This window comes from Lissotriton vulgaris, chromosome 7 (assembly GCF_964263255.1).
Source record: "Lissotriton vulgaris chromosome 7, aLisVul1.2, whole genome shotgun sequence".
Classification (NCBI taxonomy): Eukaryota; Metazoa; Chordata; class Amphibia; order Caudata; family Salamandridae; genus Lissotriton; species Lissotriton vulgaris.
Window position 1 is genome coordinate 378,310,215 of NC_141695.1, and position 16,493 is coordinate 378,326,707.

The following is a 16,493-nucleotide window of genomic DNA, read 5'->3' on the forward strand; positions in this document are numbered from 1 at the left end:
AACCCATAGTGCTGTACGATGTTGAAATGGAGCCGTTCTGATATAGACTGAGCCCGAACACTCCTGAGAGCTGCAACCCCTCTACAATAAGTCTGATTTGGGCACAGTGCCTCTAGCCTTCCAGTAGGGCTCAGGTCCTTCCTGACTTTTTACGCATGGATTCGGGCAATTGGGGAGAGGGTGTATGATGTTGGGGATGTGATTGCCCTTCTGTACTTTGAGGAAAACTGTTGTGAAGATCTCTAGGATGCCAGTGATCTCGATTCCTCCCCAGGCGCTGGTCTTGTTTTTCCACCAGGTCTTGCTACTGAAGACTGTGCCTCCTTCGCTCTGTTTATGCAGGCGGCAGAGGACTTTGATGGCCATCTTCACACTCAAAAATCTCTTGACACAGGAGTTCTGAGCCTCTGTTACTATTTAATGAGGCCTTTACAGTTATGTACTTGGATACCTGTACCAAGCCCTGCTCAGGTCCATCCGTACATCGCCAGATCGCCACACGTCATTGCCATACTCCAGAAAAACCAGCCTTTCTTACCCAGCATCTCACTCCTGAAAACCTGGGGTGAAAGCTTTGCAAATAGAATATACCTGGACTCTTTTCCCTCTACTTCCTCAAACAGATAATTGAAAAGAATAGTAACGTTCAGCAAAGTGTTTTCTCCTCAAGTTTGGCCCTTTGTTCGATAAACGCCAGCTGCCTCTTTGGCTGTTACTCTCATGATCTATGGTATTCTATGGCCCAAGTTTACCCATGTCCCGGAGGAGGTGAGGTCATCCTTTCCCAGGCCATGCATGAAGGATGCATGGCTAAAAGACATTGCCATTTACAATGCCATTAGCTCTAACTCAAATAAATCCGAGACGTATTGCATTTCCAATGCTTGTTCTCTTTGTAGGTGCCACTGTACTTGTTCTCAGTTTCGTCAAGCCTTTTAAAACCTTTGCACCATGCAAAATATAGCCCTGTTTGTGAGATTTGCACCCACAAGTAAAACTCTTCTCTAAAACTGGAAAATAAATTAATGTGCTACTTTACTTGCAGCACACATGAACACTTGAACAGCCCTCTACCACACAGAACTGGGGTCTACAGCTATCAGAGGCACAGCAACACATTGGGTTCCAGAGATGAAGACCAGAGAGACTACAAGAAGGTATGTCATGGTGAGCGATTGTGCTGCCTACAGAGCAGGCCTATCCCTTTATCCCAAGACTCATTTGCTCTTAACAAATGGGTAACCCACCTTTTATAAGAGAGAATGGAGACTGCTTCTTCACACATCTGTTTAACCAAAGCTATGCAAAAAATAATTTCCGAAAGTCTGGAACTTTAAGGTTTCTCCTGTACTGTATGTAGTAACATGTTTCATTGTTTTGTTTGCTTTCTGGGTGTCGCCTTCTTATCTTGGATGCAAATCTCACAAATTCATGTGCTACCGCTTTCCTTTTTAATCTATATTATTCTTGAGCTACCAATTCTGGTCGTGATTTTATAATAAATCCTCTTCATTCAGAGTTTGTTGTATGCAAAATTGAATTTTCCCCAATGCAATTTGGACTCTCATTGGTCCTTTGTCAGGGAATGTCCTGTGAATGGAAATAAACTAATATCTCTTGTAAGACATAACATCAATCATTTGAGGTTCATTGTGTTAGAATTAGTTGAACAGAGTGAAGGCACAGTTAACGAGAAAGAACATTTAAAAACAGAACTGTTGTGGATAAAAAATAGGTTTGATGGCACCAAAAGGACTCCTGGCTCTTCAACTGTTCCTAATCCTATATGCAACCTTTGTTAACCGACTTCCTAAGTGCCGGGACACCTCCGTTGGAGGTAGCTGTGCGCTCTATAAATTCCTAAATAAATAATAAATTGTCGGTATTTAAACTATGTGTTTACATTGTATGTATGCCTATGGCACCAATTCGACATTCCCTGAACATGTTGGTTATTAACAGAGTTAGCCAGGGGCAGCCATAGTCATCATTACAATATATCGCAAGATGACGAACATCATCAAATGATTAAACATCGAAAAGGTAGAATAAACATTCAGATTGTTCTTGACCAGACTTCTAACTGCAGATTCATCACAATATTCCCCGGGTATCGGATTGGATCCAGAAAATCTTGAGCAGTATCTCTGCGTGCTGGCAGATGGCGCAGGTCTCTCTGCATTGACGTCCTCCGCACTGGATGTAACATGCACAGTGCCTATATAGGTGCCACCCCAGTGTGCAGACATCTGTTCCTTTCTTTCAGCTCCAGCTATTGCAGATCCAGAGAGCTACTGCAGTTATTTTTGATTGAGCTCTTTTTTTTTTTTTTTTTTTTACTTTTTCCACTGTGTACAGAATTTTATCCCCTCAGAAATCTATGGGTTTCAAACCTTGTGAGAAATGCCACAGCCATTGTCTGTGAGTGATCCCCACTTGGTCTGGGGTGCCCATGATCCAAGGCCTGCTCAGACTGCCTGTCGAGGCTAAAGCAATGAAGCTTCTCGCGGCATGGTGCCGAAAGACTCCACGCTGTCCTGCTCCTGAGGACACTCTCTGTCCCTCAGCCATTCACGGATCCGCTCCTTGTTGTACCAATTGGTCTTCATCGAAATCCAAATCTTGGTGAGGTAAGCCCAAGAAAAAATAAATAAATCAAAGCCACATTATACTCTCCCTCCCCCGAACCCTTCCTAATACCCCAATTGAATACCATACTGCCCCTGCACCTCTAGGCCACACACTAACACACCTAGTGTGTGCTTCCCAGAGCAAATCCTGCCCAAACTACCAGAGTTTTATATGGTAATGTCACACACATTCAGGCAACAGACTTTGTTCCCCATAGAGTCTAGATGTATTCCAACCGGTTTACCGTTGGCAGTTTCTCCCCTTGATGCTGGTCAGTCCCCCCTGTATCCACCTTCGGTTCCAAACTGACCCTGGTCCTGATTCCCACACTGTTCCATGACCTTTGCCAGCTTCTGATCTTCTGGCTCTGCTAATGGCATCACCGATGCTTTGTGACAAAATACTGTCCGTTCCAACTCATTCGGCTTCGCACAGACCAGTGCCACCTGGACATTCTGCCTGCCCTGATTTAGCTGACTTTGAGGAGTCTTGATCACATTGACTATATGGCTCAAGTCTCCCTGAAGGGGACTGGTATGAGGAGTTTAGCAACGCATGTGGGCTAATCCTCTCCTAAAACTAGTTGTCACTCCTGGTCTGAACACTGAGGAGAGTGGATCTTTTGCAATGGTAATCAGACCGGCAGCTGACACTCTTTACCTCCAGCTTCCAGTGGTGGAAGTAAAAACTAACTTATTGACTGAGTTCCTGCAGCCAGAAAAGCAAGCTCAGATCCCATGTTTAATGAGTTCCTTTCGGATGTCCATTGGGGCCTGATCCAAGCCCTGTTCAGGTGTCTAGTAAACCGCCACGTGGCCTGCCTCCAACGCCCGGCACAGAGGACCCCACATTTTTGACCCAGCTTCAAGAGTTTGGTGCAGGCCTCCTCAGCGGGGGTCGATCCAGGGTCTTTATCCATTGCCCCTCTAGACAGGCAGAGGCTGAACACATTTGGAAAAAAAATCTTTTCCTCCACCAACTTGGCCCTGCAATCGGTTAATGCAGCTCGTATTCTGGGCTGCTATTCCCACACCACGCTGTGGGATTCAGTGGTGCAAGTGCTCTCCATGGTCTCTGACTAAGCCCAATCGATTCTAACCAAGGCCATTGCCGATGGCCGGGATGCAGCAAAATTAACAATATTGTGCGGATTGGACACTCCTTTAGCAGGGCAGTTTGTTCTACTTTCAGACACCACGCTTTGCTACGTTTCACTGCATTTTTGGGGATGTGGATTCAATCCTTATGGACATGCCCTTTGATGGCGTGAACCTGTTTGTTGACAATATGCATGCATTGCTGGAGCGCTTGAAGGATAGATGAGTCGCAGTTCACACTTTCATTGGCAGCATTCCTCCTTTTCCTCCCCCCGTGGCAGCAGTAGGGGGTTTCTGCATAGCCAGCACAGAACATTTCCCCAAGGCCAGCAAGCACCCCAGACTTTTCATGTCCTAAGTAGAGGCTCCCATAGGATGCGTGGACAGCCAGGGCACCATTTTGCCCAGTCCTTCACCCTTCTCTACCATTCCTGACAAACCTCTTTAGTGCTCTTTCCTCCATCAGGTAGCAGGCAGGATACACCATTTTCTACCTGTATGACAAGATTTTCACCTTGGACAAGTAGGTGTTACAGATTGTGCCACATGATTGCGCGCTTCCGTTTCTCAAGACCACACTAATGCTACCATCTTTAAAACCGTCAAATCCTTTTCAAACTTGAACAATGATTGTTCTTTTAGTCCATATGAAGTATTCTGCAACAAACTGGCATTTTTCCAATCCAAAGTCAATTCTATTTATCTAATTTCTCACCTTTCTCAAATACACTAAATGCAGAAGATGTTCCAACCTACATTCAGGATCATGACTCACAGAATATTGACAGTCATTTGTGGTACCCACTTTTTGTAAGCTTTTCTTTCGGCAAGGAAAAAAAATATCTGTTCCATTACCCTTATTAAATCTGGGGCCCCATCAGATCCCTGTCCACCACAGGTTCTTAAGCAAGTCGCCCAGGGTGTTGCCGGCCCACTTATGGAAACTGTTTTTATGGCAATTTTCAAACATATGGAAAAAGGCTTCTAATTTGCCACTAATAAGGAAACCTTCTCTGGACCCAACAAAAATGGAAAACTACAGGCCTATAATCCCGCCTACCTTCCTGGCCAAAATTCTTGAGAAATTGAATGAGATGCTAGCTTTTTTGGAGGCTAACCGGCTGCTCGATCCCTCACAAAATGGTTTTAGAGCAAATCATTGCACCGAATCTGCTTCGGTAGCAGCTTCAGAGAAACTAAGAATGACAATCGATTATGGTGGAAAAGCGGCACTGATTTTATTGGATCTCTGCCACTTTCGCCACAGTTCACCACTCACTCATTATATAACGTCTCCATCTGCTTGGCTTTAGAAATTGGGCCCTGACTTTGCTGAGCTCATTCCGGAGTAGCAGGCAGCAAAGGGGGAGATTGGGGGGATGTGAGATAATCACTGTTCTCCTTTCCTTGTGGTGTTCCCCAGGGGTCTTCCCTCAGTCCAGCATTGTTTAATATCCGTTTGCCCCCTTATCACACTCATTCAAAGCTTTGATTTAGCTGTGTTCTCCTACGCCAATGACACGCAGATAGTGGTCTCTTTCTCATCGGACGTAGATAAGGAGAAGAAATGTGTCCCAATTGCCATGTTGGATGCAGAATAATTGTCTGAAATTGAATACAGACAAAACAGAGTTGCTGCTTTTTGGAAAGGATACCATGTTTTGGAATGACTCATGCTGGCCATCGAGCCTGGGTACACTACCAGCTCCAGTCTAGAATGCTAGAAATCTGGGACTCATTTTCTACACAGAATTATCTTTCTCAGAGCAAATACATTATATTACCATCAGGCTTTTTTGTTTTGAAGATTCTGAAAAATAAATTCCCTCTCATTCCCTTTGACCTTCAGAAAACAGTTATAACAGCTCTTGTTTTCGCTAAGCTGGACTACTGCAATTTTCTGTACGTAGGTGCCCAGAAGTGTGCGGTAAAAAAGTTGCAGGTTTTGCAAAACGGAGAAGCGAGACTGCTGCTTTGGATCTCCAAGTTTACTTCTGTATCTCAATCATTGCAGAGTCTTCACTGGCTCCGTGGTGAGAAAAAGGATTGTTTTTAAGGCTATGTGTATGGTCCACAAGGCCCTCCATCAGACTTACAGCATTGTTTCGCCTGGGGCAAGCCAAGCAGGACCTTTAGATCCAGCTCATTACGCTTTATCATTCTGCGATTTAACAAAGCAAGATGGGAGCTAGGGCTTTTCCATTTGTGCAGGAAAGTGGTGGAACTTACTACCTCTCACACTGCGCGGTCAGTCTTCCTTGATGCAATTTAGGAAGCATCTGAAAACCTGGCTGTATACCGAAGTTGTTGAATAAGATGCTGCTAGAACTCTGTTGCGTCTTTACGATTACTTGTTCCGGTGATCTTTCCAGTGCTATGACACCCATGGGTCTGCCCGCTATATAAAATTAATTCATTCATTCATCTATACAACAGTTGTTGGCGGATCATCTGTCCTTGTTGCACCAGGAAATGTGGTTTCTGTTGGCCAAAGGAGCCATGGGGAGGGTTCTGACACCAGAAATAGGTAGTGGTTGTTACTTTTGTTACTTTCTGGTGCCGAAAAAAGAACTTCACCCTCCACGCCTTTCTAAAAAGACAGGTTTCCAGTGCTCACCCTTGCCCAGGCCCTGTCTACACTTGAGACTGGTTGGTAGCGTTGGACATGCAGGATGCATATTTTCATACCACCGTCTTACAGGCCCACAGACATTACATGAGGCTCCCTTTTGGCCTCACCAGTGCTCCTCAGGTATTCACGAAAGTGATGGTGGTGGTTGTTGCCCACCATTATTCCTCTACTGTAGCGATTGGCTGCTTTAGGTGGGCGTGCCCGTGACAGTGGTTAGCCACCTCACATCTGTTTTGGGCCGCCCTCCATTTGTTAATGTTCTCTATCAGCATGCCAAAGTCACACCTGAATCCTTCCCATTTACTCCCTTTTATCATAGCTATTCTGGCCACAGTACAGATTTGCCCTTGCCATCCGGTGCACAAAGTCCAGGACATTCGGGCTATGATTCTGTTTTTTCACCCTCAAGCCTGTATTTTGGTGGCACGGTATCTGAGGCTAATGGGTCTGATGGCATCCTGCTTGTGAAGCACTCCAAATGGCATATGCAGGCTCTACAGTGGGAGCTGAAGTTCAAATAGGCCAACATCAGGGGGGAATTTCTCTGACCAGGTCCAGATTTCGGTAGAGATCTGCTGTGGTGGCTATTGAAGTGTGAACTGGTCCTTTGCAGACTCCTCTCCCTTCCCAGAGTTTACAGTGGTGGCAGATGCATTACTTCTAGGGTGGGGTGGCATGGCCATCTGGGAGAGGCGGAGATCAGAGGAATCCTTCTTTCACTTCAACTTGTTTGGGTTGGGGGCAGTCAGCTTCGGGTTGAAAGCTATCATGCCCTCCAACAAAGGGATGCTGGTTTGACTGTTTGTAAACACCACCTCCACCATATGGTACTGCAACAAGCAGAGCTGTGAGAGACCTTCATGCTTTGAGATAAAGGGGCGACAGCTGAGCACCTTTGTACTGCCTTCTGAATTTGTGGATGTTTTTCTGGCAGCCAGGCCTGCCTCAAAGTCTGTATGCTTCTGCTGTTGGTAAAAATTGATGGCTTGGTGTTCAGACAAGTGCATTGACCCACTTAGTGCCCATATCTCTGAGGTTTTATTGTTTGTGTTGTGTTTGCGCCGGCAGGGTGCGGTGCTGGGCACTGTTAAAGGTTATTTGGGGTCTATCATGGCTTTTTTGAGGTTACCAGATCATCAGTCCCTGTTTGTCACCTGTTGTGACTCCGTTTTTGAAAAGTTGCATCACAAATGAGATTCAAGTGTCCCAGTGGGACTTGAATGTCATTTTCACCTTCCTGATGGGTTCCCCTTTTGAGACTATGCATAACTGTCCTCTGAGGTTTCTGACTCTCAAAATGTTCTGGGTGGCCATAACATTGTCCCTAAGGGTGAGCAAGCTACAGGCTCTCTCAGTTCAACCACTGTATTCTACATTCTTCCAGGACAAATTGATTCTCAGGAAGCATGCCTCCTTTCTACCAAAGAAAGTGACCCCCTTCGTCGGTCAAACGGTCGGCCTTCCAGCGTTCCGCCTCTTCATTCTGAGCAGGAGGAAAGTCTCCACTGTTTAGATCCAAAGAAGGCCCTTGATTTTTGCATCGATGGTACCAAGGATCATCGACCAGACATTCAGCTTTTTATTGGATTTGCCTGTGCTAAGAAAGTTAAAGATGTGCAAAAGTAGACCATCTCTACGGATTATACTCTGCATAAGGATCTGCTACACATTACAGAAGAATCCGCCTCCAGAAGGTTTGCGAGCTCACTCCACAAGAGCCATAACTGCTACTGTTGCATTAGTGTGCGGGGCAGCTTTTTGGGCATTGCTTCATACCATCATGAAGCAGTGCTGTATGGATGGTCCGGTCTGTCAAGAGATAGACTTTACCTACTCGGTTTTGCAGGACTTCTTGATTTAAGTCTGTTTTAAGCCGGGGAGCTTATTGTGTAGTATTTATTCTAAGGAGTGGAATCTGCAGTTAGAAGTCTCTTCCAGAAGAGCAGGTTCCTTACCATTGTTAATGCATTTTCTGGTAGAGTTCCTGTCTAACACCAGATTTCTTACTGCCCCTTTCTTCCCCGCTCTACAAACTTCACTTACTCATGTGGAAGAACATCTTTAATTCAGCATGCTAGTAACGCATGTTCTGCCGTGGCTGCGCATCTCTGGGCACAGAATGTCACAATAAACTGATGTCAACGTGCCTATATAGGCACCGCCCACATCACATCCAGCTCTGACATCTATGTGGAGTCAAGTCAAGTCAAGTGATTTATATAGCGCGCTACATACCCAGAGGGTCTCAAGGCGCTTGAAGAAGGGTGGGGAGTTACTTGTCGAATATCCATGTTTTAAGTTGTTTTCTGAATGCTAGGTGGTTCTGAGTAAGGCGAAGGTGAGTGGGAAGTGAGTTCCAGGTTTTAGCTGCCAGGTAGGAGAAGGATCTACCTCCCATGGTGGTTTTGTTGATGCGAGGTACAGTGGCAAGGGCTTGGTTGGAGGATCGTAGCTGGCGGGAGGGGGTGTAGATGGACAGTCGTGTGTTGAGGCATTCAGGTCCAATTTCATAAAGTGCTTTGTGTGCGTGGGTTAGGAGGCGGAAAGTAATCCTCTTATTGACGGGGAGCCAGTGGAGGTTTTTCAGGTGACCAGAGATGTGTTCTTTACGCGGGATGTCTAATATGAGCCTGGCTGAAGCGTTCTGGATGCGTTGGAGTTTTTTCTGGAGTTTTGCGGTGGTACCGGCGTATAGGGTGTTTCCGTAGTCCAGGCGGCTCGTGACCAGTGCGTGGGTGACCGTTTTTCTAGTTTCGGTGGGGATCCAGCGAAATGTTTTTTTGAGCATGCGAAGAATGTTGAAGCAAGATGAAGAAACGGCATTGACTTGTCTGTTCATCGAGAGTGAGGAATCCAGGATGACTCCCAGGTTCCGTGCGTGGTCCGTCGGGATGGGTGCTTTTCCAAGGGCATCTGGCCACCAAGAGTCATCCCAGGCGGAGGGGGAGGTGCCTAGGATGAGGACTTCTGTTTTGTCTGAGTTCAGTTTCAGACGGCTGTGCTTCATCCATTCGGCTACTTCTTTCATTCCTTCGTGCAGGTTGGTTTTTTGCAGTGTTAGGGTCTCTGGTGAGTGATAGGATCAGTTGAGTGTCATCGGCGTAGGAGATGATGTTGAGGTTGTGTTGGCGTGCGATGACCGCGAGGGGGCTCATGTATACGTTGAAGAGGGTGGGGCTGAGTGAAGATCCTTGTGGTACGCCGCAGATGACTTCAGTGGCCTCTGACTTGAATGGTGGAAGGCGGACTCTCTGGGTTCTTCCGGTGAGGAACGAGGTGATCCATTCCAGTGCTTTTCCTTGGATTCGGACGTTTCTGAGGCGCTGTAAAAGGGTGCTATGACAGACTGTGTCGAAGGCTGCGGAGAGGTCGAGGAGGATGAGGGCGACTTTGTCTCCATTGCCAGCGCCCAGTTGTGCTTCTCAAGATTTTCCAGATTCAGTCTGACGCCTGTAGAATTGGCTAAGGTGAGGAATCTGTGGTTAAATCTCTACCAGCAAAGGCGTTACCGGAGATTTGCTCTTCATAACTATTTTCACGCCATAAATCTTTCATACATTTAAGATGAACGCGTTCATGCCCTTGTAGGAAAGCGCCCCTTTTTGTATGGTTAACAAAAGTCCTGTGCACACGTTGAAAAAATCAATTGAAAAGGGACCACATGTATCAATGGTTATGTTTGAAAGCAGAAAAACAAAGGACAAGGTCCACAACAGGTACTCGTTTTTTAGGTCTCGCGTGTGAATGCAGCGCATGCGCTCCTTCGCTATCGAGACACTAATGCTGCCGTTTTGGTGCTGGAAGAAAGAATGGATGTGGCACGCGCGGACAGGAGATGTGCACTCCGTACGCGTGCACATCTCCTGTCCCCGGAGGCTGGCAGCGCGCGATATCGGTTTCCCTCCCCCCTTCGGCTCCACTGAGCCAGCTTGTTTTTCCCCTGTGTAATTAATGCATCTGACTTACGGGGCTTTTTCATGTTCAGGAGGATTACAAAGGCTGGATGTCTTTTTTTGCCTTTTCGTCTATACATGCCATTTAAATGCCATGACTTGTTACAGTGATGGCCTTATTGACTAAGGTGGCTTCTTGAAACAGTTGTAAGTAGAATGAGCATCACACTTGATCGTAACATTTGAATACACTCTTTTGTATACTGCCTACATTGAAACAATGTCATAGGCCATAATCTCTTTACTTGGTGTAAATGTATGATCGTACTGCACAGTATGCCCTGTCAGGGCTGGGTTGGCGGCCCCCCTCCTCTTGCTTCTCATAGTGCCTTTCTGGAATCACGCGAGGTCGTTCAAACCATGGAAACAGTGCTGGTGGTTTCAGACTCCAGCGTTTAATAAAGAAATGACTGAAGGGTGAGCGAAGGTGGAGGACTAGCCTGGCTATGGAACTGAGCAGCTTGTTTCTTTTTATGGCGCAACTTAAACTTTCCCTTCCCTGCAAATATTTGACACGCAGACCCATTACAATTGGTTCCGCCTTGAGCTATCCGAGCAAAGGCCAGTTATAACCTCCCCCACTTGCATCAGGCCATGGGCTGGAGAGTATTTCCCAATACCCCCAATCGAAGGAAATAACAAAATCCTTGGGGACATTAAAACCAGGTAGCTGACTCTACGGTATTAAAGCAATAAATCAAAAAACATAATAGAGCAAATGTCAGTTAACAATGTGGACACCAAAATATATGTATCCGTAATACTCTCGGCTGTATCCGATGCTGTATTTCAGAAAGACTGGTCTGAGAATAATAGTCCTCAAGGTAAAATAATGCACAGTATGAGGTCCTCGCCTAACTGATAGGTTTCAAGCGTTCGTCCAATAGTCTGTCATATCTCTGCTCATGCATGTGATGGAATTGTACTTGAGTGAACTTTCTTTCCTCACCATGATTTGTTTCTTTCTATGCTGCTTGGTCTTTTTGGATCTCATAGAAATAGTTTGTGTATTACCCAGACTAAGCGCATTGCAACAGCCTAATAATTTTATCGAACTTGGTAGGATGAAGGTCTGCTTCTCCCTGGATTCCAGTGCATGGCCTGTAAGCTGCAATGTGTTAACCCACTGAACACGGTTACAAATGTTGGTAGACTGCAATGCATGCTGGCTTGTGATTGTGCAATGACCCCTATCTATTGACGCCTCGCCTCTGGAGACCAAGGCCTGCCCCCGCCTGTCCACAAAGAGCTGGTGACATCAGGCCCTCTGAGGATGCGTGAAATGGCGCAGCTTGGGTTGGACTGGCACTGCAGTGAGTCAAGAGAGGGCACGGCGTCCATCCCACTACGTCACAGGGTGCCAGGGCGACGCTCCGCAGGCTGCGCTACATAATTCATTAAGTATTTAGGTTGTCTGTGTGAAAGTGATTTACATTGAGTAATGTTAGCGTAATGTGACCATCAAGTATTTGTAATATGTGCTGGAAGGGGCATATGCGAAGCAGAATTAATACCCTCTCTTGTAACAGTTTGTGCTACCTTGTTGATGTTTCTTGGCGCTAAAAGGTTAGGATCTCATATGGGAATGGCATTTTAGTGTCTGATTTTGAGAGAATGAACCGCCGAATTGGCCTTGTTAAGATTGACTCCGGTCCTGCAGGTTTCCCACCGGAGCCTGTAGGCTTGTCTCATTGTGTTGAGTGTGTAGTCTCACTGCGATAAGAGTCTTTGTGATCTCACTGTTAAGATGCGGTGCTACAGGTAACCTACCTCACTAGATTCACGCCTGCCCCATACCCTGATCTTTAACTCCTGCTGAACTGCTCCATGTATTTGTAAAGAACATTCACCCATGGGTATCCTGGCGCTGAATAACAGATTTTAAGAATTCCTCTTAAAAAAAAAAGACTCCACCACCTCACTAGTTCTTTTTGAACATGTTGAGAGCTATTCACAACAAGTTGCATATTTACCAGCGCAAAGCGAGGAGGACGTGGGTGATGAATACGGTCAGATGGCATTCACTTACCATACTGACACTGACCAAGAAGAACCTCAGCAATGGACTGATGCTGTAGACCCTGATGATCCACATGCTGCACAGGACATTCAGTCTTACAATATCAAAACCTCGCCTACTGAAGACACGGCGGCGTTTAACGCTGTAATAGAAAGGGCAGCCCTCAACCATGACGTGGAAATGCACGCAGAACCAGTGGAAGATTATTTCCTATTTGATACTTTCTCCACCTCTGAAAAATCGGCAAAAACATTGCCTATGCTAAAAGGAGTCCTCAAACATGCTGCGGACATTTTCAAAGAGCCCACAAAGGCAAGGGTTGTCCACCCAAGGATTGAAAAGGAGTATAGGCCTGCGCCTGTGGACCCTACCTACATCAAGGGCCAGCTTCCATTGGACTCCCTCGTAGTGGCCAATGCTCGCAAGATGGCAAACTAGTGGTGATGCTCCTCCTCTGGGTAAAGAATCAAAGATCTTGAAGGCTTCAGGAAAACGGGTGGCAGCACAGGCTGCTAATATTTGGAGGATTTCAAATACACAGACCCTATTGGCTAGATACGATAGGGCTCACTACGACACATTAGAACAGCTGTTGCAACACCTGCCTGATGTTTACAAAGAGGGAGCAGAAATGATCATACAGGAGGGGAAGTTAATTTCTAATGCATCCATCAAAAGTGCACTGGATGCTGCAGACACGGCAGCTAGGGCCATTAACGCTAGTGTAATGTTGATACGTCACGCCTGGCTAAACCAGAGATTCAGACAACTTTGCTCAACCAGCCGGTTAACCCTGACTTCCTTTTTGGTCCCGATGTAGACACGACCCTCGCAAAAATTAAAAAGGACACAGACGGCAAAATCCATTGGGGCTCTGCAGTCACAACGGTTTCGGGGCAGTTCCTTTCGTCGCTCCGGTAATAGGGGAGCCTCTAGAGGACAAGCTTTACAGCAAGCCCAGTACAACAAGGGGAGCACGCAAACCACCTATACAAAAAATAACAGGGGTGGATATCGTGGGAACAGCACCAAGGGCAGAGGACGTGGAAATAACAATGCCAGATCCTCCGCTCCCAACAAACAGGGACGCCTTGTCACTGCCCCCCGACCATTTAACACCAGTCTGGGGGAAGACTCCAGCAGTTCCTGCCGGTCTGGGAAGGCATTACCACGGACAGGTGGGTGAGACAACTTATCCAATACGGCGATTGTCTAGAACTAACCTCCACTCCCCCCAACCTACCCCCAGGGCACCGTCCTATGTCCGCAGAGCACATGCACTTATTGCAGCAAGAAGTACTCTCCATGCTGCAAAAGGTGGAATAGAACTCGTGCCTGTAAAAGAGCAGGGTACAGGGGTGTACTCTCTGTACTTCTTAATCCCAAAAAAGGATGGTTCCCTGCGCCCCATTCTAGACCTCAGACCCCTCAACCAATACATACTGTCAGAACACTTTCATATGTTAACCTTACAGCAGGTCCAACCATTGCTCATTCAGGGTGACTTCCTAGCAACCCTGAACCTCAAGGATGCATATTTCCACATTCCCATTCACCCAAGTCACAGGAAATATCTCAGATTTACCATCTACAACCAACATTTCCAATTCAAGGTCCTGCCTTTCGGGGTCACCACTGCCCCCAGAGTGCTCACCAAGTGCTTAGCAACTGTGGCTGCGCACCTTCGGAGACAGCACATCCACGTCTATCCCTACCTGGACGACTGGCTTGTTCAGGCAAAGTCGGCCCAGCAGTGTGCCAGCCACATGTCACGCACAATTCACCTCCTACACAGTCTAGGATTCTCACTAAACCACCAAAAGTCGCACCTTCAGCCCGCTCATGTGCAGCAGTACCTAGGGGCGACAAACACTCTAACGGCAACAGCGCAGCCAAACTCTGCCAGATTCAACAGCATGCAGCTGCTAATTCAGAAGTTCAGGCCTCAACAATCGCTCCCAGCGCAAGTATTCATGCAGCTGATCGGTATGATGGCCTCCTGCATATTCATAGTCCCGCACGCGAGGCTACACATGCGTCCCCTTCAAGAATGCTTAGCACGACAGTGGAACCAGGCTCATGGGCATCTGAAAGGCCTAGTGTTGGTGACCGGTCGTGCATACAACTTTCTGCATTGGTGGAACACACAAAACCTGTACAGGGGACGACCGTTCCACTAGCCTGTCCAACAAGTAGTGCTGACGACGGACGCATCTCTCCAGGGCTGGGAGGCGCATGTCCTCCATTATACTGTGCCAGGACTATGGACGACACAGCAGCAAAAGATGCATATCAATCTTTTGGAGCTGATGGCAATCTTCATGGCACTGAAAGCGTTCAAGTTGCATCTGTGCAACAAGGTCTTGCTGATCCGGACGGACAACATGACTGCCATGTATTACATCCAGAAACAGGGAGGCACACACTCCCCGCAGCTATCTCACCTAGCCCAGAGCATGTGGAAGTGGGCCATTCAGAGGAACATCTTCCTCATGGCGGAACATCTCCCAGGCAAGTACAACCAGATGGTGGACCTGCTCAGCAGGCACAGTCATCAGATGCACAAGTGGGAGATTCATCCCTCAGTGCTCTGACCATATTTCCAGCAGTGGGGTCATCCAGAGATCGACCTCTTCGCCACAAAAGAGAACGCAAAATGCCAAAACTTCGCCGCCAGGTTCCCACACCCGCAGTCTCAGGGCAATGCGATATGGATGAACTGGTCAGGCAGATTTGCGTACGCTTTTCCCCCAGCCCCACTCATATCGCTAGTGGCGCGCAAACTGTGGCAGCACTCCATGACGCTCATCCTGGTTGCTCCAACGTGGGCACGGCAAGCTTGGTACACCACTTTCCTGGAACTTTCAGTGGTGCCTCACCAACGGCTGCGCCTCCCGCCCAGTCTCCTCACTCAGAGCCATAGAGACATTCAGCTCCCAGATCCGCAACAGTTGAGCCTTGCGATTTGGCTCCTGAGGTCATAGTTTGGCTACCTCAACTTGCCCCCTGACTGTATGAACATCATCAAAGAGGCAAGGCGACCTACAACTAGGGCGTGCTATGCAGCCAAATGGAAACGTTTTGTCATCTACTGTTCCAATAATTACATTAATCCGCTAGATGCATCCACGCAAAACATCATATGTTACTTGCTGCATCTATATCGATGCAATCTAGCGTATAGTTCCATTAGGATACATTTGGCCGCCATGGCAGCTTACCTTCAAAACAGGCAGCTATCTTTCCCTCTTCAGAGGGCCTGCCATTAAAGCCTTCTTGGAAGGATTCAAAAGAGTGATCCCTCCCAGACACCCTCCTTCGCCTGTCTGGAATCTAAATATCGTTCTCACAAGGCTCATGGGGCCACCTTTTGAGCCTCTTCATTCTTGTGAGATAGGTTCTTACGTGGAAAGTGGCTTTTCTGATAGCCATCACTTCGCTACGAAGAGTCGGTGAGCTTCAAGCCCTGACAATTCAAGAGCCTTCCTACAAATTCATGCTAATAGGGTAGTGCTGCGCACCAACCCCAAATTCATGCCTAAGGTGGTCTCGCAGTTCCACATTATTCAAACCATAGAACTGCCAGTTTTCTTTCCAAACCCAGATTCAGTGGCAGACCGAGCACTGCACAACTTAGATGTTAAAAGAGCTCTCCTGTATTACATCGACAGGACAAAAGACTTTAGAAAGACTAAACAACTGTTTGTTGCCTTCTCTCCACAACACAAAGGCAACCCTATTTCCAAATCAAGTATAGCCAGATGGATTGTTAAGTGCATAAAAATATGTTATCAAAAGGCTAAACGCACTTTAACAGTTCCCCCAAGAGCGCATTCCACACGCAAGTTAGGGGCATCCATGGCTTTCATAGGTAACATTCCTCTAGAGGATATATGTAGAGCAGCCACATGGTCCACCATACATATATTTACCAAACACTACTGCGTAGATGTACACTCCAAACAGCAAGCCGCTGTAGGACAGGCTGTTCTCAGAACTCTCTATCAGACTGCTGCAGCTGGCACTGGCAACCGCCACTAAGGAGGTAACTGCTATTTATTCTATGCACAGTTATGAATTCAGCAGCCCACATGCCTCGAACGGAATATGCTACTTACCAGTATGCATCTGTTCTTGGCATGTAGGGCTGCTGACATTCA

General features: G+C 46.9%; 1 protein-coding gene across 1 annotated transcript in view; it reads left to right on the forward strand.

Annotated features, from left to right (window-relative positions):
• The window catches only part of LOC147701684 (uncharacterized), a 761,267-nt gene that overhangs the window by 528,100 nt on the left and 216,674 nt on the right, over positions 1 to 16,493 (forward strand). The window contains exon 16 of the mRNA XM_086929358.1: positions 1,046 to 1,157. Coding sequence (XP_086785484.1) covers positions 1,046 to 1,157 — 112 coding nt within the window. The remainder of the gene's footprint in view (positions 1 to 1,045; positions 1,158 to 16,493) is intronic.